This window comes from Condylura cristata, unplaced genomic scaffold, assembly GCF_000260355.1.
Source record: "Condylura cristata isolate star-nosed mole 26May11 unplaced genomic scaffold, ConCri1.0 scaffold00006, whole genome shotgun sequence".
Classification (NCBI taxonomy): domain Eukaryota; kingdom Metazoa; phylum Chordata; class Mammalia; order Eulipotyphla; family Talpidae; genus Condylura; species Condylura cristata.
In genome coordinates, this window is record NW_004567107.1 from 62,916,052 (window position 1) to 62,941,924 (window position 25,873).

General features: G+C 39.5%; 2 protein-coding genes across 3 annotated transcripts in view; one reads left to right on the top strand and one right to left on the bottom strand.

Moving 5' to 3' along the window:
* The window catches only part of TOPORS (topoisomerase I binding, arginine/serine-rich, E3 ubiquitin protein ligase), a 122,538-nt gene that overhangs the window by 62,353 nt on the left and 34,312 nt on the right, over positions 1-25,873 (bottom strand). Inside the window, exon 5 of one of the 2 annotated variants that reach the window (XR_001145152.1) lies at positions 18,338-18,580. The gene's annotated coding sequence lies outside the window, so the exon portion shown is untranslated. Of the gene's footprint in view, positions 1-17,336; positions 18,581-25,873 lie in introns of those variants that run through there. The other variant, XR_001145151.1, reaches the window with a different exon arrangement.
* The window catches only part of ACO1 (aconitase 1, soluble), a 52,718-nt gene that overhangs the window by 24,635 nt on the left and 2,210 nt on the right, over positions 1-25,873 (top strand). Inside the window, exons 6-20 of the mRNA XM_004677708.2 lie at positions 4,799-4,868; positions 4,989-5,172; positions 5,960-6,099; positions 7,516-7,687; positions 9,645-9,745; positions 10,789-10,905; positions 12,765-12,924; positions 14,158-14,293; positions 15,120-15,204; positions 15,825-15,981; positions 17,193-17,317; positions 18,908-19,012; positions 19,694-19,836; positions 21,409-21,556; positions 25,668-25,790. Coding sequence (XP_004677765.1) covers positions 4,799-4,868; positions 4,989-5,172; positions 5,960-6,099; positions 7,516-7,687; positions 9,645-9,745; positions 10,789-10,905; positions 12,765-12,924; positions 14,158-14,293; positions 15,120-15,204; positions 15,825-15,981; positions 17,193-17,317; positions 18,908-19,012; positions 19,694-19,836; positions 21,409-21,556; positions 25,668-25,790 — 1,966 coding nt within the window. The remainder of the gene's footprint in view (positions 1-4,798; positions 4,869-4,988; positions 5,173-5,959; positions 6,100-7,515; positions 7,688-9,644; positions 9,746-10,788; positions 10,906-12,764; positions 12,925-14,157; positions 14,294-15,119; positions 15,205-15,824; positions 15,982-17,192; positions 17,318-18,907; positions 19,013-19,693; positions 19,837-21,408; positions 21,557-25,667; positions 25,791-25,873) is intronic.

The following is a 25,873-nucleotide window of genomic DNA, read 5'->3' on the forward strand; positions in this document are numbered from 1 at the left end:
AGAGTAGTTAAAAATATTCACATAAACTGTTACCCTATTTGAGAATAAAGGCATTCTTGACATCCTACTGCAGAATAATAAAAATGGCCTCACAAAATCATGCATAACTTTACCTTTTTTGTAAACTGTCATTGGTGTCAATATATTCACCATTTCAGTAGTCTGAAAGGTGAAAGTACTAATGAGAACAACAATGTAATTATTTCAGTGTGTTTTAACTCACAATTCAAAGAACTCCTAAGCTCTTAATGAATCTGGGTCATCATGAAGTTTACTACAATTTTTTTCTTTTTAAACCTTGATATCTGTCAACTCTGGCTGTAATTTTTTTATGGACCTTTTTTCATTTACATTGTAATACTAAAAAAATTATGATAAAAACAGCAAGGCCCAAGGATGAACTTTGATCCAAAATGGTATCCAGATCTAGCAACACTATCTTTTATGTGTGTTATTAAAAGAGAACATTTCTGCTAGAAGTGTTTTCATTGTGGTGGTTTGTTTTTATTTCTTGAGTTTGGTTTTGCAATTTGACCTCCCAGACTATTTCCTCATTTTTGTAAGGAATTAAATGTGATAGGTCTCAGCCTTGGCGCAACATTGTGCTGTGGGCTTGTTTCCAGTTGCTCCCAGAAATGAACGAGAAAAATTGGATAATGATTGGTAAAACCTAATTTTTTCCTCAGTTAAGTATATCTAACTTCTTTGCCTGTTTTGAATAATACTGGCATCACACCATCTTTAGGAATTGATCATCTAAAGTAGTATTGTAATGTTTTACAAACAATCTCAGAAATAACTTTAAAAAACAAATCCCAATGAGAATATCATAGCCGTTTATGATCAGATTTCATGAGTGGGAAAAGTATCTTATTTTTGAATTTTTCAAATACCATTATGTCTAATACTAGAAATTGTAAACTGTGTCCAAACTAAATTTAGATTATGTAACTAACAAATTTCCTCTTTAGTCTGTGGGCCATTCACACTCAGTCATGTTAACAGCACACTAGATTGGATTAAGTTAGGAAAGTTGTGAGCATGGAAAAGTCAGAATTCCATAACTCTATTCATCCCAATAACTTGGAGTATGTTAATTGAACCAAATTAGCATAATCAATGTTTTGTTTTCATAAATAGGAATGTTTTTACCTGGAATTAAACTAAGACAGCCTGAGTGTTTCTGGTTTCTGCCTGTCTTGTGAAAATGCTGTTTATATTACATTCCCCTTCCAGCCCTGCTGTGGCTCTGAGAAGCTCTGACATTTCCTAGTGCTGAGGCAAGAGGACAAGGGGTGATGACTGGGCATCCATAAGTGTCAGTTTGGCAGAAGAGGTGGATGCACCAGTCACAGGTTCCTTCAAAAAGTATCACTTGATCTGGGACCTAAGGGTTTTGTTCAGAAGAGAAGAATTGAAGAACTAATTCTGCACAGAGAGTAGAGTGTTCAAGTCATGAGGAAGGTGGAATTTGGGGAGACTATGAGGCCTACAGTGTGACTGAAGCTGAAAGACTGGACTGAAAGTAGCACACAACTTATAATTTTTTTTTTTAAAGATTATTTATTTAGGGCCCTGCCTGGTGGCGCAGTGGGTTAAAGCACAGCACTAAGAAGCTAAAGCCACTTCAGCATGAGTTCGATCCCCGGCTGCCCCGGAGGTGATCCACATGGTGGACCCTGACCCACCCGCTGCTCCCCTCAGCAGTGGTACTTCGATGATCTCTGCCTGTTCTGCTCCCCACTCTGTCTTTGGTGAATCCTGTCACCACCCCTGCACCTCTGGCCTGTACCCCAGTGCTATATACACAAATAAGTAAGTCTTTAAAAATTATTTATTTAGACATACAGAGCTGGAGCTGGGGTACAGACCAGAGGTGTAGGGGTGGTGACAGGATTCACCAGAGACAGAGTGGGGAGCAGAACAGGTAGATTGATGAAGTACACTGCTGAGGGGAGCAGAAGGCAGGTCAGGAGAGGTCTGCCACACCCTGTGGGTCACCTCCAGGATGGGGATCGAACTCTCACTGAAGCAGCTGCCACCAGCTTATAGTGCTGCGTCCCAACCCATTGTGCCACCAGGGAAGGCCAAATTTTATTTTAAGGCAAGAAATTTGTTCTTTATTAGGAAATGGAAAGCTGTTGACAAATTTCAGATGAGTCATGATCTGTGTGGGTTTTGTTTTTAGGTAACATCAGTTTACATCACTACATGTTTTAGGAGAATAGACTAATACCTCTTCATATGTATCTAGTTCTGCCATACCCACTGCCAAAGCACCTATAAATGTCCACCATAGTCTAATGGACCCTTTCCCCCACTTACTCTCTCACCTTGCCCTCTCCTTCTAGTGGCTTCATATTGTTGGATTTGTTTTGTCTATTCCTTTGTTTCTCTGTATAAAGTATATGAATAAAATTAACCAATATTTGTCTTTTCTTTTTCTGACTTATTTCACTTCACATAATCCCATTTTATTCATATTGTCACAAATGGCAAAATTTCATGTCTTAATAGCTGACTAGCATTCCATTAGGTATATATACCTCATCTTCCTAATCCATTCATCTGTCTTCGGGCACTGAAGATGATTCCATAACTTGACTATTGCACACAGGGCTACAGTGAACGTAGGAAAGCATATCTTTCAATTAGTGTGTTTATGTTTTTTGGACAAATACCAGGAGGTGGAATTGCTGGAGAATATGGTAGATATGTTTTTAATGTTTTGAGGAACCTCCATACTGTGTCCATAAAGGCTGCACAAGTGTACATTTCCACCAACAGTGTACAAGGATTCCTTGCCAACACTTGTTTCTGGGTTTTTGATGTGAATATTCTTGGAAGAGTGAGATGGCATCTCATTGTGGTTTTCATTTATATTCCCCTGATAAGTAATGTTGAACATTTCTCTCGTGCGTCTACTCACCATCTATGTCTTCTTTGGAGAAGTGTCTCTTTTAACTTTCATGCCATCTTTATAATTGTTTTCTTTTTTGTTGAGTTCTATTAGTTATTTGTAAATTTTGGATATTAGTCCCTTTTGGACATATAAAGTACAAATACTTTCTGTTCCAGAAGAGTATCTTTTTGTTCACTGTGCAGAAAATTTCTAGCTTAATGTCATGCCATTTATTTTTGCTTTTGTTTAGATTGCTTTTGGAGTTGAAGACACCACTGAATGGCATCACTGAAAATGCTGTCATGCAGTGTTTTGCCTGTGTTCTTCTATGTATTTCCTATATAAGACCAAGCTTTGGGCATCTTCATTCATTTGAGTTAGTTTTTTCCTGTGGAGTGAGTGTTCTAGTTTCATTTTTTTGCATGTGGCTGATCAATATCTGAACACTGTTTATTGAAGGACCTTTCTCCAGCATTTACTTTTGGCTCTTTGTTTAGAATAACTGTCCGTGAAAGTATGGGTTTATTTCAGGGATCTCAATTCTATTCCCTTTATCTGTGCTTTTTTTTTTTTTTTTGAATTTCATTGTCATACTGTTTTTTATTATTATGACCTTATACTATAGTTTAGTCTAGGAACATGATACCTCTCTCCCTCCTCTTTTTTCAGAACTACTTTGGCTATTCAGGGACTTTTGAGGTTCCATATAATTTCAGTGATATTTTCTCTGTTTTACTAAAGAATTTCATTGAAACTTTGCATTGAATCTTTATATTGCTTCAGTTTCTTTTAACAACGTCTTATACTTTTCATTTAATAGGGCTTGCACATCCTTTGTTTAGGTATTTAATGCTTTTTGATGGTATTGTAATTAGGAATATTTTTCTTGATCTGTTTTTGGTTCACTGTGTATAGAAATGCAACAGACTTTATAGATTTTGTAATCTGTCACTTTATTGCTTTATTATATAGTAGTTTTTTAGTGGAAACTTAAGGTTTTTATGGGCATATTATCTTATTTATAAATAGTGATTGTACGTATTCTTTTCCAATTTGGATTCTTTTTATATCTTTCTCTTGCTTGATTGCTCTGGCTAGTGATCTGTGTTTTGGAAAATTGATTCTGGTCACAAAATATGGGTTTTGTTTTTTTTTTTTAAGACTTATTTATTTATACATACAAGAACTGGAGTACAAAGGTGTGGGTGCTGAGAGGATTTACCAGAGACATAGTTGGGAGCAGAACAAGCAAGTCTACTGAAATACACTGTTGAGGGAAGAAGTGGGCAAGTCAGGAGACCTCTGCCATGCTATGTGGGTCAGCTTCCTGGCTGGGGATTAAACTCATGCTGCAGCAGCTGCAGACAGCTTCATAGTGCTGTGCTTTACCCCACTGTGCCATCAGGGAGAGCCCCAAAAGATAGCTTAAATCTTCTAAGGCAGAGAAATCATTTAGGAGGCTTTTTCTAGAATAAATAATTTTATGGCTATAAGTACTGAATGGTAGGAGAGACATCCATTAAATGATATGTGAACAGATAGGAAAAAGAGATGTAGGAAAGAAGGTCATACATTAGAGTTTGTGCTACTTGAGGTATTTGTGACACAGATGTGCAGTGTCTGTTCCTAAAAGGCAGACATTGACTCGATTATTTGTGACTTGCATTCACTTAATGTGTTCTGCCCACCATGTTTAAAGGCAAGGTAGGAGTCACTTAAACCAAATAATAATTATTCTTAATACTTTCACTCATTACCTCTCCCCTGTAAATTAATGCATCAATGCACCCTATAAGTCTGCAGATAGAATTGCCATTTTGTTTGTTCATCTCCAATAAATTTGACCAGTAATATTTTAAGTCTTTAAGTTTACACATTCATTTTTTTTTCCAACAGGGCAGACAGTTTACAGAAGAATCAAGACCTAGAATTTGAAAGAAATAGAGAACGATTTGAATTTTTAAAGGTATGGGCTGAGTTTTGTTACATTGGCTAGCTTGAAAGACCTGAAGGAGGGATGCATGGAGACAGGTTGTGGACAAGTATGACAGGCATTCACAGTGTGCTTTCCATTTTCCAATTCTAGTGGGGTTCTCAAGCTTTTCGCAACATGCGGATCATTCCTCCTGGCTCAGGGATTATCCACCAGGTGAATCTGGAGTATTTGGCAAGAGTGGTATTTGATCAGGATGGATATTACTACCCAGACAGCCTCGTGGGCACGGATTCACACACTACCATGATTGATGGTTTGGGTGTTCTTGGTTGGGGTGAGTGATCTTCCAGGTTCCTGTTCCATACATGCTCTTCGATGGTTGATGCCCCAATTTATTTTGATGCCATTACATCCCAGTAGTATGAATTTGCATGTTCACAAGTACCAGACAGAAATTTCTGTCTGTCATCTACTACTATGAGTTCCAGTGCCCAAAACAGCATATGGAAGGTATTCAATAATAATACTGGGAAGGATGAACTGCAATAAGGGTTAGGGACATTTAGAATACATGAAAATCACCTAGTATGGACTCCTGAGCCCCACTCTCCCTTTGTTTTTGTTAAGATTTATTTATTTGTGCATACAAGAATTGAGGTGTAGGCCAGAGTTATAGAAGGGGGGGGGGGGACAGAGAGGCTTCACCAGAGACAGAGTGGGGAGCAGAACAGGTGGATCCACTGAAATACACTGCTGAGGGGAGCAGTGAGCAAGACAGGAGCCATCTGCCATGCCATGTGGGTCACCCCTCTGGCAGAGGATTGAACCCATGCCACAGTAGCTGGCAATAGCTTGATAGTGCTGAGACTCTGACCCCGTGCTCCACTTTCCCCTTGATGTAGAATCAAGTAGATTTTGATAGAGGTGTGTGAGGACCACACAGAGAAACACTTAAGAATTTTGAAGAGGGAAGTGGAAAAAAGGTAAGTGGTCTTTAAAGAAACATAATCTGTACTGGTAAATCATTATAATTGGATTACTGTTTACTAAGGCACTGAATTATGCATGAGGGATTGAGTGTAGAAGAAGAAATCATGATTTTGTCCTTTCATTCCTTGCAGGTGTGGGTGGTATCGAAGCAGAAGCTGTCATGCTGGGTCAGCCAATCAGCATGGTGCTTCCCCAAGTGATTGGCTACAAGCTCATGGGGAACCCTCACCCCTTGGTAACATCCACTGACATCGTGCTTACCATTACCAAGGTAATACCATCTATGCTGCCTCTCCCAACAAGAGAGTCCCAGGGACAACAGGGAGGAGATGCATGGTGCAGCCTCTCTAGAGGTTCCCATGTGCCCTAGAAATCATGATGACATCAGAAGAGATAATGGATTGAGTTTTAGATAACTGTGTTCAATTTTACTTTTCTGCTGCTGCATTCATCTTTTCTATTAAAAATTTTTTGAAATTGCCAAATAGGGAAATACACAGAAGTTAAAAGGACATTCATGACTTAACAGAGGCTTTACTTTTAAAAAATAAAATTTAATATTTATGGTTAAGCCATCTTTTAGCCTTCCCCATTCCTAAAAATAACCTCTATCCTGAGGTTGTAAATATCATTCTTGTAAATTCTTAGCTAGAAAATAATGTTTTTTTTCTTTAACCCTGATAGTAAGTAATGCTTCTGATGATTTGCTTCTTTTCACAAAAGACAATTTCACTTTGCAAAGTTACTAGAAAAAGTGACTTTTTTTGGTCACAAACATAAGTTATTCTGTTTGGATAGTTTGCAGGCATGGGGCTTTGAGTTGGATACAGTACTGTTAAAAGTCAGCAAAACTTCTCCTTAGTTTTTGTCTTTGGAATTTAAAGTTGGGTTTATTTGCATGCTATAGCTTACCACAGATGTCATAGCTTACCATAGCATCATTCTTCGGATGGGGAAAATGTAGAGCTCACCCACAGAACTTGACAAAATCCCAGAATAGCCAAAACAGCCTTTCCATGTGGCTTCCCACAACACGATGTCAGTCACTGAGGCTGATGGTTTTTTTGGAAAAGATATGGGAGCCAGACAGTATTTCAGTTACATTTGATTTATATCTGTTTTAGGAAGTTTCTTCATTATGCCCTTAGAAATAAGCCATTTACTGACTCATTTACTGACTCAGCTGGTACAAGTCATTATTTAGTGTTTTTAATATTTAAAACTTCTAAGCACTTCTGTGATCTCATTATAGAGAGATTGTTTCAGTTTTGAAATTTTTTTTAAATGATATTTGCATTTTTGGCATTTCTTTATTTTTTTGATAACTGTTGTGTCAGACTTCCAGTTGAGTTGATGGAAAGATAATAGTGCTCCTGTTGCCTGTTTCCCAGCTTCCCCAGTTGTTAATATCTTACATAAATATGATAAATATATCAAAGTGAAGAAGTTAGCACTGGTATGTTGCTATTAACTAAACTCTAGAAACTTCACCATTTTTTTTCAGTAATGCCTTTTTTTATTCCAGGATCCAAACCAAGTAACCCTTAGGCTTTATTTTCATTGCACATCAAAAGTCAATCAGTGAACTCATTGTGTTTGCTCACAAGGCTGTAAGAATTATGAGGTGATAATCCTGCATGTTAAATATGAACTCTCAGGACTCAGATTTTTCTGTTGTTTTGCTCAGCACCTGCGCCAGGTTGGGGTTGTAGGCAAATTTGTCGAGTTCTTCGGGCCAGGAGTAGCCCAGTTGTCCATTGCTGACCGAGCTACAATTGCCAACATGTGCCCAGAGTATGGAGCAACTGCTGCCTTTTTCCCAGTTGACGAAGTTAGTATCAGGTACCTGGTGCAGACAGGTAAGTGCAGAGGCCTTTTTGTGGCATTTCCTAGGACACTGATAAGGGAAGCGCTACTTTCTACCTTTGCTCTTTGCAATGCGCTAGATCAGGTTTACAAGTTTTCAATCTTCTCTTGGTGGAGGCAGATTGCTGTTGAATTCAAGAAGCTATCATGGTGTGACCAATGGGTATAGCACAGGCACTCGTGGGTCCACGATACTTACACTGGTCTTCTACTAACAGTTATTTAACATGACGCAGGAGATCTCAGAGATGGTCACTAAGTAAGCAGACCTCGTAATGGTGCTGTCTGGGGGCAGCTGCCAGACCTTAGTGTGCATTTGCTCTTCTCCCCTTCATTGGCCCATGGGTTAGATTGATTGACTTAATAATTAATAGAGAAAACTAAGGATCAGACTCCAAGTTAATCCAAGTCTTCTCTCTGATTTTCCTGGGGAAAACCTTCTGGAAGGGGCTATGTAGCAGGTGTGATGAAATATTTTTTTTCGGCCCACCCTGGTGGCATAGTGGATTAGGACGCAGCACTGCAAGCGAGCCGCAGCTGCTTCAGTGCGAGTTCCATCCCCACCCCGGAGGTGACCCACATGGCATGGCAGACCTCTCCTGACCTGCCCGCTGCTTCCCTCAGCAGTATACTTTGTCAGTCTGCCTGTTCTGCTCCCCACTGTCTCTGGTGAATCCTCTCACTGCCCCTGCACCTCTGGCCTTTACCCCAGTTCTATTTAAAAAGAAAAGAATTTTTATTTTCTACAACCACACTGAAATTATTGTTTCTCACTGCCCTGAAGGTTTTGAAGTGAAAAAGTTGTATAAATAAATGAACAGAATCAACCCAAATGAGAGGAGGGAAGAGATAGTGGGAGGGGAGAAGGGAAAACTGCAGAATATATGCAGAGCTAAGACTTGTTCCTGTCCCTCTAAAGGTGGCTACTGGAGCTTCTTAGTGATCTGGCCCAATTGTAATTTCTGTTAAGTTGAAACAGAAGTAAATCATTTCTCATACTAATCCTAAGAGAAGTTTTCCCTGTGCATCTTCATGAAAGAATGGCATTAGATCTCATAAACAGTGGGCACAACAATAGCTCATGATAATGAAGTTCAGACACTCATGTTTTTGAAGTCCATACTGAAAACTGATAATCTTTCCAACTCAGTTAAAATGGGAGGGAAAAAGCTGATTTACTGTGGGTCATTACCAAACTATCATAGTCTTATTCAGCTGTCAGAAAAATGGGTGGATCACATGTGTGGTTGGCATACTTCATGAGCTTTATTGCCTACAACTAGTCTCTTGATAAGAATTAAAAAGCAAGTGTCCAGGGTCATATGCTTGGTGACACAGTATTTTGAGGTTAGACTTTGGACTTTGGAGTCAAATCCCTGTTCAGATCTGGTGTTGCCTAGCTGTGTTCTATGGGAAATTATTTAATCTTCTTGAGCTACCATTACCTCTTCTGTAAGGATAATCATGACAGTACTTGTCTTATAAAGTCATGATAAAGGACTAGACATTGAAATATTAATGCATTTAACATGTTTAACATGGAGTGCTGAGCCTGCCCAAAGTGCTCATAGCTGGCGGTTTGTGGCAGGAGACCAAAAGGATTGTTAATTTAAGAAGAATAACATGGGATTTGGAGCGTGTGGCCAAATGCAGGCAGATGCACAAGTGTGCTTTGATGACAAGCGAAGGCCTGGGAAGCTCATGGTTGAGGACTGTAACCAAAGAAGAAAGGCATACTTCTTCAGGAAATAGTCACTTTGCTAGAAGCCCAGGTCAGTAATGGCCTCTAATAAACACCAGCATCCGCTACAGAGTCAGACTATTAGCCTGAAGCTGAAATTCCGTCAGAGTTGTTGGTGTGTGCATGAGTAAAATGTGTTTTATTTCTATGCTTGCTTATAGAGGTAAAGTTTAACCTGTGACCTGTTACTTCTTAAAATGCGCATTTAGGTCGTGATGAAAAAAAAGTAAAGCATATTAAAAAGTATCTTCAGGCTGTGGGAATGTTTCGGGATTTCAGTGATTCTTCACAGGACCCAGACTTTGCCCAGGTATGAGAGCACCCCATTTTCTCTTCCTCAGGTCTGTGACTTTAGTTGTATGTATATTTAAAAATATACTTGTGGCCCTCCCTGGTGGCGCAGCGGGTTAAAGCACAGCACTGAAAAGCTAAAGCCACTTCTGCATGAGTTTGATTCCTGCCTGCCCCAGAGGTGACCACATGGCGTGGCAGACCTCTCCTGACTCGCCTGCTGGTCCCGTCAGCAGTGTATTTCGTTGATCTGCCTGTTCTGCTCCCCATTCTGTCTCTGGTGAAGCCTTTCACCACCCCTGAGCCTCTGGCCTCAGTTCTGTATGCACAAATAAATAAATCTTAAATACATACATATATATATATATATACTTATATGTATATTTATAAATAATACACACAACACTGACAATTCATCACAGAAGAAATGAAAAGGCTGGAAAGTCAAAAAGATAGGGAATTGTAAACATAATCAAAGAATATAACTTCTGTTTACCTGGCCATTAGATTCCACATGCTTCCCCCTTCTGAATTACAGCTTAATCCTCTTATGTGGAATTCTCTAGAGGGACTGAAGCTATGCAAAAGTTTTAAATTCATCCTAACTACAGATAGGGAAAGAAAAGGAGATGCAGATGAATCAATTATTTCTGATTATCCAATGACTTAACCTTCATTCATTTTTAGGGGTACGAACTGAATCCACATTTCTCTTAGCAGTCGAGATTAGAGGGCAAATTAGATGTGAGACCCTTGTATTATTTCATATTCCATTAAGGGAAGGAAATATTAGAATCTTGAGTATTTCCTGGCACTGATGACTTAATAGCCACATCCCTCCCAAACCATCTTAGAAAAAGTACAACGTGTCATTTTTAGTAGAAAACTACCTTCAAACTAACCTGCCCCCTGTGTATTAGAAGAAATGTTGACTTTCTTGCTTTTAAATAGCATAATTTAGTTTTTTTTCTTGTTGGAGTGTTTTAAATGATCTGGCCTGGATTATGTTTTTTCTTTGCGGGAACAAGATTATTTCTACATTATTTCTTTTTTTGTGGACAGGTTGTAGAATTAGATTTGAAAACAGTAGTGCCTTGCTGCAGTGGACCCAAAAGGCCTCAGGACAAAGTTGCCGTGTCTGACATGAAAAAGGACTTTGAGAGCTGCCTTGGAGCCAAGGTAGGAACTGAGGAAAAACAGGTGGGCATGTCCCTGACGTCCTGCCCCTGCCATTTTCTTAGTATTCTGGCCTTTTTTCACTCCATGCAATCTTCCTGAAGCCTGGAAGTAAGGGGCTTTCTAATCCATCCAGAAGTCTCTAATACCTCCCCCATTAGCTGAAAGCCAAGCATCCTCCTCAGAGCATGTGACTGTCTGTAACCATAACTCAACCCACACTTTTAAAAGCATATCCACTTTTTAGTGGCTCTCACCACATAGTTCTGCTTGCCCAAGCTTTTCAGACCATTGCACTTTTGTTCACACTATTCCCTGCCTGCCTGTCTCTTCCCCATCTGCATGTTCTAGGATCTTTTAGCTCCTCCACAACGTGGCCTCAGATTTGATGGCAGAAAGTCATCTATCTCCCACTTGAGCCTTCCATAGTGCTTGAACTGAAACCCTTTAATGGCATCCCATAGCCTTTAATTTACATCATCAGCACTTTGTTATTTGCACATCTGATTTCCTTTGCTGAAGTTTGAGGATAAGTGTTCTATCAGATCTTCTGTGTATTCTACAAAGCACCAGCATAACTGTTTGTATGCAGATTTTCAATGATCATTTCCTGAACGAATGATTAAGGTTTTATCTTTGGGCCCCCAGCATTCCACCAAATGTTCAGCAATACAGACACACCTTTGAGATACTGTGAGTTCAGTTCTAGACTAACAAAGTAAATGTTGCAAAAAAGGGAGTCAGGTGAATTTCATATCATGTCCTTCTGTGATGAATTGTCAGTGTTGTATGTATTATTTATAAATACACAGACAAGTATATTTTTAAATATACATACAACTAAAGTCACAGACCTGAGGAAGAGAAAATGAGGTGCTCTCAAACCTGGACAAAATCTGGTCCTGTGAAGAACCAGGAATTTATACAATCCTGTAGTTGTTCAGTATGCAATAACATTATATCTTTAAAAAAAAAAACTGTACATACTTTAATTTTAAAATACCTTATTACTAAAAAATGCTAATCATCTCTGAGCCTTCAGCAAGTTATATCATCTTTTTGCTGGTCAAGTATCATATTAAAAAAGTTCACACACAAAAAAAGTTCACAAAGTACAATAAAATAAGGTGCACTTGTACTTTGTTTGCTTTGTTGATTATGATTAGTTGAATCTGAACAAAATGGCACATTTTTCTGAATTTACATAAGACTGGGATCAGTGACCTAAGTCCATATCTATTAAACAGTACAGTAATGTTCTAATTAGAGTTCTAATTAGACTCACTTTGAACTAAATTTGTAGTTTAAGCATCTCCATTTTTGAGGTGGAGTTGAAGTAGTTGTTAATAATTTCAAAACAGACTAATATTTAGAAATCATAACTGCTTTTTAAAAAAATTTCAAATGAATATGGGCCTCCCTGATGGCACAGGGAGTAAAGTCTTAGCATTATGAAGCTATCAGCAATCACTGCAGCATGAGTTCAATTCCCAGCCAGGGAGCTGACCCACATGGTGCAGCAAACCTCTCCTGTCTCACCCTCTGCTCCCCTCAGCAGTATATTTCAGTCAATCTTCCTGTTCTACTCCCCATTCTGTCTCTGCTGAATCTTCTCACCCCTGGCACCTCTGGCCCCAGGTCTTGTATGCATAAATAAATCTTTAAAAAAATATTTGGAAAGAATAAAGAAAATTTTGATTTTTCTGTAGCACTTCAGAATATACTGGCTGAACTATTTATGTTTTGTTAAGAACTGGCTTTTAAATTTATAGTTACCCAAGTACTTCTTAAGTGAGAATTTTGGACTACATATATAACATTGTTATATATTATATTTACACAAGCTTTTTCTCTTCCAATAGCAAGGCTTTAAAGGATTCCAGGTTGCTCCAGATCATCATAACAACTACAAGACATTTATCTATAACAATAGTGAGTTCACCCTTGCTCATGGTTCTGTAGTAATTGCTGCCATCACTAGCTGCACAAACACCAGTAACCCTTCTGTGATGTTGGGAGCCGGTAAGTGACTTGAATCTCCCTCCCCATTGTCATGTGAGTAGAAATTTCCCAGGACATGGCCCAGGCACTTAACTAAGTTCTAACATGGAGTTAGTTCCCTGAGCTTTGTCTGTTCTAGATGCTGAGATTTTCTGTCGCAGAAATAGGTTCACTATAATCGTTTCTAAAGCAGAGTATCAGAAGTAGAATAGCTGATGAATAATATTCTTTTTCAGAATTAATACCAAAAAATAGGAAGAAAGCAAAGAAAGGAATTTCTGGTAAAGCATAGAATCTTGTGTCAGACTTCAGAAGAAAAAAAAGAATTGATTTCATGTCACAGACTATTCTCTATAAAACCCCTGATAAATATTTTTGTACAGTGGAATTTAATCTATTTAGACTCATCTGAATTAGGGCACAGGGTGCTGGTGGATAAAATGCACCTGCATATTATGCAATTCTTGTTAAGTACTTAATATTTACATGTGGCATTCCCCCTAATAGAAGAAATCTTTATTTTCCAAACCTTTAATTGTCCTTAAGAGAAACTCTTGTGCCTGTACACCAAAGAATACCCACAGTTTTCTCTTTGTAAAGTAGACAAGTATATAAGGAAAACCATCTTTGTCCAAGATTCACCTAAGCTATTTTTAATCCGGCATAAACCAGTTTCCTTAAATAAAACACCAAGCTTGTCTATAACTTTTTATCTCTATTACCTTGTTCCTTCCCTACTTCTGTGATGTGACCTAAGAGTACCTAGTGTTCCCTGTAACAATCTAAAAGTACAGTGATCTAGGAAGCCTTTTCTACTTTAAGAAATATCTAAGGACTAGATTTTTAATTCTAGACTGTATTCCTCACCAACCAATGCACACAATTCATGTACTTTAAGAAAGGGCACCTCCAATTATAATTTTCATCTGGGTGATTACAAAGAACTTTTCCCTCCAAAAATTAAAACTCATTCTGAAATGTGTTTATAAATGGCTATAGGTTTATATCTTTAAAAAAAAATGTACATCTCTTATTTATTTCCATAACTAATTTTGAGTTTACTGTAGTCATGTAAGTGGCCCAGTGAACTTTTGGTTTCTCTTAGGCAGCAGAAATATCAAAAAGTGACAACAGGAACAGGGATTTGCCAGGTGGTGGCAGAACATGCAGACTGAAAAGTCAGTCTGTTCTTGAATTGCCCCTGGCATCTAGAGGAAGCAGTCACCACCCAGACCTGTGTTTACCACTTTACAGGCCTGTTAGCAAAGAAAGCCGTGGATGCTGGTCTGGAAGTGAAGCCATACATCAAGACTAGCCTTTCTCCCGGAAGTGGTGTGGTTACCTACTACCTGCGAGAAAGCGGAGTCATGCCCTACCTGTCTCAGCTTGGGTGAGGGAGCCATTTCTTTTACGTCATTGTTTTTGTTATGTTGTCCTACACCTGACTTAACTTACGGGATTTAATAGTGTTGTCTTCTGTCTACTTCTTTAATAGTGTTGTCTTACTTACTTCTGTAAGTAGACCTGGCCTTATATTCCAACAGATGAGGGACCTCTGGGTCAGGAGTGCTGGTGGTTCATTATCCTGGAGTTTCCATAAGGGGCAGAGCAGGGCTGGGAATTGATCCTGTGCCCTGGCTGCTGCTGCGTCTGACTAGATGTGGGGGCTCCCTTTCTCATATATACAAGACACGTTATGGGCTAGCACTGGCTCTGCAACTGACAGGCTGTCTTTCATCATGCAAATAAGTATTTACCATGGCTAAAAATGTTCTTATCCTTGAAATAAATTAGTTATTTATTGCCAAGTATCTTCATTTCCCTGTTATTAATTCGAGTAACAGATTTTATTCTATGTACCTCATAAACTATACCTCATAAAAGTCAAAAGTTCTTGGGATTTTATATCAGTAGTAAACAGAGAAAGTAAGTGGCATATCTGAGTTCAACTCAGAAATTTCTAGACCATTTAATCAGACTCATTTTTACTTAAAAGAGAAAATTATTAAAAGGAATCTGACGGATGATCTAGAATGGGTGAAGAGTCTGTCAACATGCTTCCAAGAATGAAAGTTTAATGGAACTAGCACTGCAGTAAACTTACTTCATGCACTGCTGTTCTCTTTAAATCAGTGGTCTCTAGGAGCAGTTACCAACTGATGGGCTCACTGAGGGCTTTTTTATTCACTGTTTTGTGCTGCTTTTTTGGCTCCTAGGTTTGATGTGGTGGGGTATGGCTGCATGACCTGCATTGGCAACAGTGGGCCTTTACCTGAACCTGTGGTAGAAGCCATCACACAGGTAATTACAAGTGCCTGGGCCTCTACAGAGCTGTTGCTTATTTTCATATGATGTGTTACCAAAACACTGGTATTGTCCAAAAGTTTCCGGGAAGCAGAGGAAAAATATAGTTAAAAGTATGGTCTTTGGAGTTGAACTGAATTTTTAGCCACAAACTTTTAAGCAAGTTAACGGATTGACATGCTTTCTGTAAATGAATATGAAACAAGCCAAATCGTATTTCTCAACAGTACAGAATTTATGACAAACATCAAACTAATGCAATTTAATTGATCCATTTGTGTAAGACTTGTCCAACCAGTTTTTAAGTTGGAACAAACAGCACCAGGAACAAATAATTCTGGAGGCCTTTTTAGTAAAAACTAGCATTTATTGAACAGTCACTTCCTGTGCTAGGCACTGCAATAAATCTTTATTCCCATCATTACCTTAATACATACAACTCTGTGAAACAGGTTCTATTATTACAGTTCACAGTTATGGAAACAGAGGCAAAAAAGAGGTTGTTAATTAACTTGCTCAAGAATATATAGCTAATACATTCACTTCAACTTTAGCAAATGGCCATACACAAGAAGCTGAAGCAATCTCTTTATGACCTGGTTTTTCTCCTTATTCAGGGAGACCTTGTAGCTGTTGGTGTTCTATCTGGGAACAGGAATTTTGAAGGGCGAGTCCACCCCAATACCCGTGCCAACTATTTAGCTTCACCACCCTTAGTGATAGCATATGCAATTGCTGGGACCATCAGGATTGACTTTGAGAAGGAGCCACTGGGTAAGATTTTACTTGTACGAGTATAAATGTTCTTCCTAATGCAATTAAAAATATAACTGAAATTTACTGTTTTCCTTAATCAAAAGTGATGCATAGAACTTGGAGGTGAAAATTGAGGAGTGTTTTTTAATATCTCAATGCATAGGTAAAGCATAAAGCAAATAGCTAAATAAGCATTTACTAAAGGGTAAGAAATGACAAAAGGTGAGTTCGTATGGAAAATAACAGACATCTTGTTCCTGAGGACTCTTCAGCTCTGCTTTCTGGCTCCTTCAGTCTAAGGATAGGCATTATTGAATGATCTAGAATGGTTGAATAGTCTGTCAACATGTTTCCAAGAATGAAAGTTTAATGGAACCAGCACTGCAGTAAACTTACTTCATGCACCGCTATTCTCTTTAAATCAGTGGTGTCCAGGACCCAGCTGGGTCCACTTCTCAAAATTCAGAGAAATTGATGCTTTGTTTTCTTCTTGTTTGCTATATCCTCCTCAACCCATTCTAAGAATTTTATATAATCTCAAAGATGAGGCCACTTTAGTTTACTTGTAGTAAATCATATCTTTAGAGGTACAGTTGATCCTCATTATGTTTGAATCTGTAGTTTTTAATTTACCTGCTCACTAAAGTCCAAATCAGTCCTCATTACATTTCCCTGGTCATTCAGAGACACACAGAGGGATGGAGACTTTGAGTCACACAACAAGCATATCATCAGCTGAGTTGGAACAACGCAGTTCTCTGCCTTCTTGTTTCACCTCTCACACTATAAACAAATGGCCTTTTGTGCTGTATTTAGTGCATTGTTTTTTTGAATTTTTATACTTTCGTTGGTGACTGCACTGTTTACAGGGTTCTCCAAGTGTAGAGCTAACATCCTCTCTGAGCCCAGGAAGCTGGGATGTTCCTCTTGTTAAATAAGCTCCTTGAGGCATGAGTTACAGTGCTGACAGTCAAGAGCTCAATGTTAACGCATCAACAATATATACTGAATAAGGTGTCTTTAAGACACCAGAAACAGCACATAAAGGAAGATTGTGGGTTATGGATTGATGGAAATGTGACCAGAGGAGTCTAACTCTGTTTCCCCTAGGGACAGTGATGCGGGTTTTATAGACTTAACTACTCTGAAGAGTGAGACTTGACAGCATATAACAAATAAAATAGTACTGTATAAAATTCTTCTGATTAATACACATTTTTTTCTTCCAGGGGTAAATGCAAAGGGACAACATGTGTTTCTGAAAGATATCTGGCCTACACGAGATGAGATCCAGGCAGTAGAGCGTCAGTATGTCATCCCTGGGATGTTTAAGGAGGTCTATCAGAAAATAGAGGTGAGACCTCAGTCCAGCCTGCCCGCAAGGCCTCTGTGTCATCTCTACAGAGCTCAATAATCTATAGAAAGAATTATCTATAGAATAATCTATAGACAGTAACCTTCATTTCTTCAGAGAAGTAGGGAAATAGTTCTGTCATTTTTTTTGTTATGACGCACATTTTTACAAACGCCACACTCCTCAAATGTTCTGAGATTTAGAAAAGGGGGCCGCAGCCTTAAGAAGGCCTCAGGACTAATTCTTGACCAGCTCTCCATTAACTCCCCGTTCTCAGATCACTGGGTGCTGTGTCAACTGTAGTTGAAGACCCATGATGTCATTTTTCTGCCAGTGGACAGAAGTAAAATCAAAGGGACATATATGGTTAAATATACTTCTTGGAATTATTTGAGGACTTAAAAATACAAGTCACTCACTAAGAAGCACAAAACTACTAAACTATTGAAATAAATAGAACTTTATGTGCATTCTATAAATAAAGGGAAATGTATGAGGCTCAGTATCATATTCTGAGATTCTTTTATGTCATTCCTTCCCCTGCCTTCTTTCTTACGCTGACCCATAGGTTGCTGACTGGGGTTGGTGGTTTGAAATAAAGCGAGCAGACTATGGTGAGGAGTCACAAGGAGATCATATTCACATGCTGTGTACTTTTGCAAGTTGTTCACTATCAAATGATATTACATTGATTACATGCTTTCACCAAAGACCAACTTGATGTAACTATGAAGAGAAGTCAAGCCAGTTTGAATGCATGACAGCTGTTACTTGTTATTCCAGTGGCTTTATGAAAGTCCCCTTTCAAAACCTTCAGAAAGTAAATTTCTCTTATGGTGTAATCAGGATCATTATTTCAAAGTTACATAAGTGTGTGTACGTGTGTGTGTGTGTGTGTGTGTGTAGCTACATCATATATTTACACCTTACATATATATGTGTGTATAAAAGATATCTATTCCATGCAGCAAACAGCCCCAAAACTCAGTGAGTTAAAACAGCAAACATATATTAACTCACAGTTCTGTGGGTACAGAATCCAGATGCTGCTCACTTGATGCCTGGCCTTCACATGCCTCCAGTCAAGGTGCCATCTGGGACTGCAGCTCATCTGAAGGCTCCACAGGGGCAGAATCCACTGCTAAGCCACGCGTGTGGTTTTTGGCATGAGGGTCTCAGTTCCTTACTGGCTGGAAGCCAGAGACTGCTCAGTGTCTTGATGTAGTCCTCTTCTCAGATCACAGCATTATTGCTGGTTTCATTCTGTACAGGCAGGAAGCAGAGAGAGCTGAAGAGGATGAGAGACAGGGCTGAGTCTCTGTAACCTAATGTTGGAAATGAGCCACTAAGTTCAGCCCACATAGCAGGAAAGGATCACACAGGGTATGACTCCCAGGAGGCTGACGTGTGGGGCCATCTTTCAGGCTGCCGATCACAGTACACATTTTTTTTTTTAAGGTGATTTAGCATGGCATTGTGTTAGTCTAAAGGGACTCTTGCATGACTGTGCACAATAAAAATGGTTTTATTTATTGCATATTAAATTTTCCTTCAAATGGAATGTGATTATATCTACCTGTTCTTTTTAAGACTGTGAATGAAAGCTGGAATGCCTTAGCAGCCCCCAAAGATAAGCTGTATTGCTGGAATCCCAAATCTACCTACATTAAGTCACCACCATTCTTTGAAAACCTGGTAAGACTTACTTTTTAATGAAATGAATTCTTTGCAAGGTTTCTGACCAGATCTACTTTATTACCTTATACCTGTGCTGCAACTACCCATTTCATGAAAACTTTACAAATCCAAGTAGATAACACTGGGAGAGTTTTGGGAAGCTAGGGTAACTGGCTGAAGAGGACTCTCTTCATGGGTGCTGAGTGTGTGGACCCCCTCGGTGGTCCAGTACCACCTGCACCCAGACTCAGAGGTCTGAGGGACCGCTCCAGGAGCACATCGTAGGACCTGCCTTCTTCCAAACTTAAGACTCATGGAAACAAGGGACATCAGGTTATCCTGATTACACCTGACTAGCCAACCCTGAAACTGCTGCTCCAGGAGTTCAGTGCTCCCCTGGGTGGGTCCTTGTGGTAAGGAAAGGGTGTGGGCGTCAGGATGCCAGCTGTCAGCAGCATCTGAGGGTTTGCATGCATGTAAAGAAAGACTTGACATTTGCAGCTGCATCCCTTTGAAGAGATAGTGCCAATTCTCCCTCTTGCCTTCAAGGATGACATAAGAATATTTCAAGTAAATTCTCCTTTCCAAGCAGCCCTGATAAAGTGGGGGAAAAAACAGAGTTAGCTATATCTCATTGTACAGGTTCAGGGCTGTTGGAGTGAACCTGGGCAAACGCTGACTTGTTGTATTCTTTGTTAGACTTTGGAACCTCAGCCCCCTAAATCTATAGTGGACGCCTATGTACTCTTAAATTTGGGAGACTCGGTAACAACTGACCACATCTCTCCAGCTGGAAATATTGCAAGAAACAGCCCTGCTGCTCGCTATTTAACTAACAGAGGGTAAGAGTGAATAGGTGGGGAAAAAAAGGGCACTGATTGTACCATGTAAACTGAAAAGCAACAAACAGAAAGGGCAATTATTTTTCAAGCCTGTCGGAGACTTTTTGTCCCCAATCACGGATTATTGGGGGGTAGGGTCTCAAGGTGGGAGTGGCATTGGTAAGCCAAGATTCCTAGAAAAAGTGGAAAAGGAGAAAAAGGGGAGCAGGCATGAGGAAGACATGGGACTCAGAGTTGGGTGCAAGTCTTCCTGTTCTGCTCTTAGCAGAAGTTTATTTTATACATTAGGAGCAAGCAGTGGGATGACATCAGCACATGAACTGGGCTAAGAGATTATAATCATCTTTTTTTCTAAGAACAGTTTAGGGTCATATTACCCTTTAGCTGAGATACAACATTCATTATTCTTAAAATCAATCTATTAAAGTTAAGATAGGTACATAAATTCATAAAATTTGAGGCTAACATTGTTACATTTACCCCAGTGATGATTGGCTAAAATAAAGTCCCTTTAAGCCTTAAATGCTACTTAATGATCTTCATTCTCATTGAGACACCTTAGAGGGTAAAGTTGAGGACTAGGGTGGAGGCGGGGCTGTAGATGTGAAGGGGGATAAGGGGAGGTCGCAGACCAAGGAGAAGTTGTGAAAGAGGGTAAAGTAAAGTCGAAGACTAGGCTGAAGGATTTTTCTGGTAGATAAATCACTAAGGGAGATAATAAGATTCCTCATTTAAAGACTGAGCAATAAAAGCTTAGTAAGAGAGTAGAGTGATAAGATTTGGGTTCTGGTCTGGGCAGTAAAAGAACTTTAATTATATTTCAGCATGTTCTAGTACTGCCTTGTCTTACAATATTGATTGTGTTATAATTGTTTTTATTAATCAGCCAGTTGTAATATTATTTTTTGCTTTCTAGAGGAATTTCCTGTCTTGGGCAGCACTTGCTCACCTGAGCCAGGCAGCACCTTATGAGGCTAAAGCAATCCGGTTGCAAGCTGATGGTTGCTTAGAATATTTTGATATTACAAAAAAGGGAGGTCATAACATAAGTTAGTGTGGAAATTCTGATTTTTCAGAGCACTTCCGTCTCTATTCGGAATATGTCAGTCGATAGTGTGTCCCAAGCCCAAGGATTCAGTGAAACATGCCTATAAAGACCATATGAAAAGGGAACTAAATGCTGTCCTCATCACTTAACCTACCTATAGTTAGTTACAGAACATACAATCCCTCCATTCTTGGTTCCATCAGACTGGCTTGATTATTCTCTTTATGTCCATCTTAGCTGTATTTCACCTGTTGTGATGTTTTGTTGACTACCTTGCTGAATAAATAAAAAAAAAAATACTCTTAAATAGAGTCCTCCTCATTTTCCTACCTAGATCTATTAAGACTACATTGATCCTGGAAGAATAGTGATTTCGCTCTGGCCTCAGTTGAAACTGTGGGTACATAGCTTTTCTGTCACAGGAGAGCAATAACTAGGTTTATGGTCTTCCCTTTCTCACCATGCAAACTAAATTTAATCTTCACTCAGTTCACTAAACTAGTTCTTCTGCCTTATGTTACTAGCCTGACTCCACGAGAATTCAACTCCTATGGCTCTCGCCGAGGTAACGATGCCATCATGGCTCGGGGGACATTTGCCAACATTCGCTTATTAAACAAATTTCTGAACAAGCAGGCACCACAGACTATACATCTACCATCTGGAGAAGTTGTGAGTATTGCCTCTTCTGCTTCCTCAGGAAGCCAGCATATGTTAGGCTCTGGATAGCTGCATAGACAATCACTTTCCTTTTGTTCTTATTTTTTCTTAACAGCACCATCCTTCTTCAAGTTTCATATAGACCCTCTCGCCAGGTGTCCCTATATGTAGAGTTTTTCAGTGATGTCCTTTTAAAACTGTAAAACCTTGTTTTCCTGCTTAGGGATTCTGCTATTATTTAATTAAATCTAAGTTTCCTAGTTTAACCATGGTTTAACTAAATCTGGCTCCTGGGAATTGATCTTACAGAGTCTCTGGGTAGAATGGCTTCAGTTCAGGAGGAAATTGCAGGTTTAGAAAATATCTATCAAGAAGAGCTATCATATGACTTAACTAAAATTTAATTCGCTATATCCTCTAGAAAAAGGAGGAATATGGATGCCTGCATTGTCCTCGTGGGCACCGCAGAGCTTCAGTATTACAGCTAGAAGTGTTTGCTTATAGAGGGAAGGCACGAGGGAGAGGAGGAGGGTCTGCACCTGAGCCAGACAAGCCTGGGCTCGAGTCCAGCTCCACCTCAAACCAACCCTAGAGCCTCGGGCAAGTTATTTCCTTCTCTGAGCCACATTTTTCTTACTCGTGAAGTAGAAATAAAAAATACCTTATATGGTTCTGAGACGTGAATAGAATGACACGTTAAAACATCTGGTATAATGTCTAGTACGTGAAGTAATGTCACTTCTTGTCCCAGAGCATGCTGCAAAACCTCTTGAAAACTGTTTATAGACTTCTGGGGAAAAAGCCCTCGCAGCCTACTTTAGAAGGCTCATATCTACTATTTACATGGAACTCACTGCATCCCACGCAGTATTTGTTCTAAGCTCTTTGTAGGTATTTCTAACAATTCTTTGAGGCAGGTACCATAATCATCTGTGTTTTAATTAGGGACCTGAAGCTCAATGAGCTCATCTAACTCCCTAAGATCACACAGTGAGGGAGCTGAGATTAGAACCCAAGAATAGGGGTCTGAAGTCAGTGTCTTCTCCCTTCCCCCAGTCCTATGCAGACTGCCTCACTTGGGGGTGGGGGGACAGCTGATTAGATCTGTGTAAAGCAAACTCTTCATAGAGAATAAATGATCATCAGGAATCAGCATAAAGCCATTGCCCAACAGATCTGTTTAATGAATATAGCAGGCATGATAAACTATTAAATGAAAGGATGCAATTAAATGGTGGAATGCCCAAGACACCACAGGGGAAAACCTAGAGTTAGACATTGGATGCTACCAGAAAACTAACCAGCATGGTCAACATCACTTTTTATAAGCCTGCCATGACTTGGAATTTCGAGTAGTCAGATGTTCAGTGACCCTCTTAAATAAGGAGAGTGAGTCAGAGATGAACAGAACTTTGAGAGAGTCAGAGATGTACAGAACTGAGCCAAATCTTAATCGAGAAAGACAAAGAACAGGGAAAGGAGAAAGTGATGCAAAAACTGATGATGCAAAAAGAAGAAAAATGTAACAAAAACATCTCTTCAGAATGATTTTCTGTTGCTTCAAAATAATCAAGACAAAAAAGTAAATTTTTTTTAAGCCCCTCAAAATTTTCAAAGGAAAAGTCGATCATTTGATAAAATCTCCCAGAATGTAGAAAATATTCTCCCAGAATAGAAAAGTAAAGGGGAGATTAGAAAGAAAATTAAGGACTGAGTTGGGAAAGCCCAATTCTGACTGAATAGGGAAGCTAAAAAGACAGCAAAGAAGTGAGGAAATCGTCAAGGACATCATAAAAAGAAAACTTCAGATTGAAAGGTCTACTAATGACCAAATGATTGAAAAAGGCCCACTCCATGTCACATCATTATGTAGCCAAGAAAAGCAGTCATAGGCAAAGATCTAGAATCTCCAGGGAAGGGAAGAAGGCTTATATACAACGACTGGGGATCAGAAGTGTTTCCAGAACTGGGACCTCCCTGGTGGTGCAGCAGGTTAAAGTGCAGCACTGAAATGAAAGCAGCAGCTGCTTCAGCAGGAGTTCAGTCCCCACCTACGGAGGTGACCCACATGCCTGCTGCTCCCCTCAGCAGTGTACTTCATCAGTCTGCCTGTTCTGCTCCCCACTCCATCTCTGGTGATCCTCTCAGCATCCCTGCACCTCTGGCCTGTACCCCAGTTCTGTATGCATAAATAAATCTTCGAAAAAAAAGCAAGTAGAAACAGACTGAGGAAAATTATTTGTGTATCCTAAAAGTCTACATCTTTCCTGCTGACAATCAAATGATATTTAAATAATAACATATTCAGGAGCTCAGAGCTTTAAAAACATCCCTCACTCCCTATCTCAGGAAGCTATTTAAGAAATGTGTTCCACCAAAATGAGGAAACAAGCCAAAAAAAAAAAAAAAAAAGAGGAAGATGTAGGATTCAGGAAAAAGAAATGCAGAGAATCCTCAGGTTCAGTGAAGAAAGATTCCTCTGTAATAGGAACAGACCCCATCCGGGGACAGAATCAAGGCCTGTGAGAGTGTTATCACTCTGAAAAAAAGATTTTTAAATGCTTTCCTGATGTGTTTGAAAGTCTGTAGAGAAGACTTGTACTTTAGTTTGGGGAGTAGTGGATAGTGACATGGAAATAGGTGAACACACATTGAAAATTATTAACTGCTGCAGAAATTTGTTTTCCACTGCCAAGGAAAGGAAGTCATGGTACGTTAACATGACTCAACAATGAGTAACATCTATGTGGACATAATGCAAACACGCTATTGACTTACCAAAACCAAGACATTATATTGGGAAGTTGGGGAAAGAGAGGTATAAATGGTAGAGGGACAGGTGGAGGGCTTTGGGGAGTGGTGGTTAAGAGAATTAAATCCTCATCAAAGTAGTGAATTAACATAACGGAAGTGAAAGAATTTTTTGAAATGGCCGTTTAAATCTAATGCCTAGAGATACAAGGGCAAAACTGAATAAACAGCAAAATTTATGTTATTTTCCTTGGAAGAGGGAGAGTGCAAGGAGCCACTGGCTTTATAAACAGGTTAGCACTGAGTTCTAGACCTGCCTCATCCCTATGATGAGAAGACTGTCAGCTTTACAGTCTTGAAAGCATCATTCTTGTATTAATACCCAGGCTATTGATTGCTATCTTTGAAAACATCCCAGAGGGTGGATCTTTCTGGTCTTTTAAAGATCTAGACAAAAGAAGGCCTTTACCTTTTTAATAACAGTTTTTATCTCTATTCATGAGTTCTGGCCAGATGGAGACTTAGAGAAGCCTACCCAGGTTCAAGTCATGCCACATGGAAATTAACTACAGGTCCCATCGCATCCACCAAAACAGCAATTTGTAAAAGCCTACTTGAGTTCGATTAAACACTTTTCTAATGCTCCTTTAAGTTAAAGTACTCACTCTTTTTGAGGAATTTTATTCTGTGATTTTTGTAGCCAAGAAAAACAATTGTTTCATTACTCCATCACCAGCAATGATATCACTTCTGGGTAAAGTCTCCACTCAGCAGAAAGTCAGAGTGTGTGTAAGGAACAAGTAAATCTGTTTGTATATGATGCTTCTCAGAGTAGCTGGCCTGCCCTTTTTGTTTTTATTTCCATGCTGGTATCTATTGTTTCTGCCCTTGACCCCCACACAGAAGGGTGCCTGATGAACTGGACACTATATAATCTAGAGCTTGTTACTGCCTTTATTTTTTGCTACCCTCCACAGTGACCATTCCTGAGCCTCTAACACTAAGTCAAAACCCGTATTTAGAGTCTCCATTTTTTAAGTTTTAAAGTAGTCTAATCACCAGATGAGGAAAAATTCTGATCTAGTTTCCTTTCCCCCCATTGCTCTAGGATTTGAGTATGTTTCTAAAGCCAGGTCAACAGTTAGACATTTCACTTAAAAGAACAAAAAATTCAGTTTGGTGAGGGTAAATAAAATGGAGTTCATTGGAAACCTGTAGACCAGGCATCTGGCTGATTGATTTTCCTGTTGGTTTTGCACTGACTTGGGCCTCTATGGACCCCTCTGACTCTGAACATCTCACCAGATCTTATACACCTGTGTCCACACTCTGTGCCTTTACCCTGTCGGTCAAACCTTTTTCCCTTCCTCAGCTTGACGTGTTCGATGCTGCTGAGCGGTACCAGCAGGCCAACCTTCCCCTGATTGTCCTGGCCGGCAAAGAGTATGGCTCAGGCAGCTCCCGAGACTGGGCTGCCAAGGGTCCTTTTCTGCTGGTGAGTAAGATGTCGAGACATTCAGATAGGCAGCTGCCCTGTGAGCCAGGGGTGATGTGGGGAGGAGCCCAGGGTATACCCTA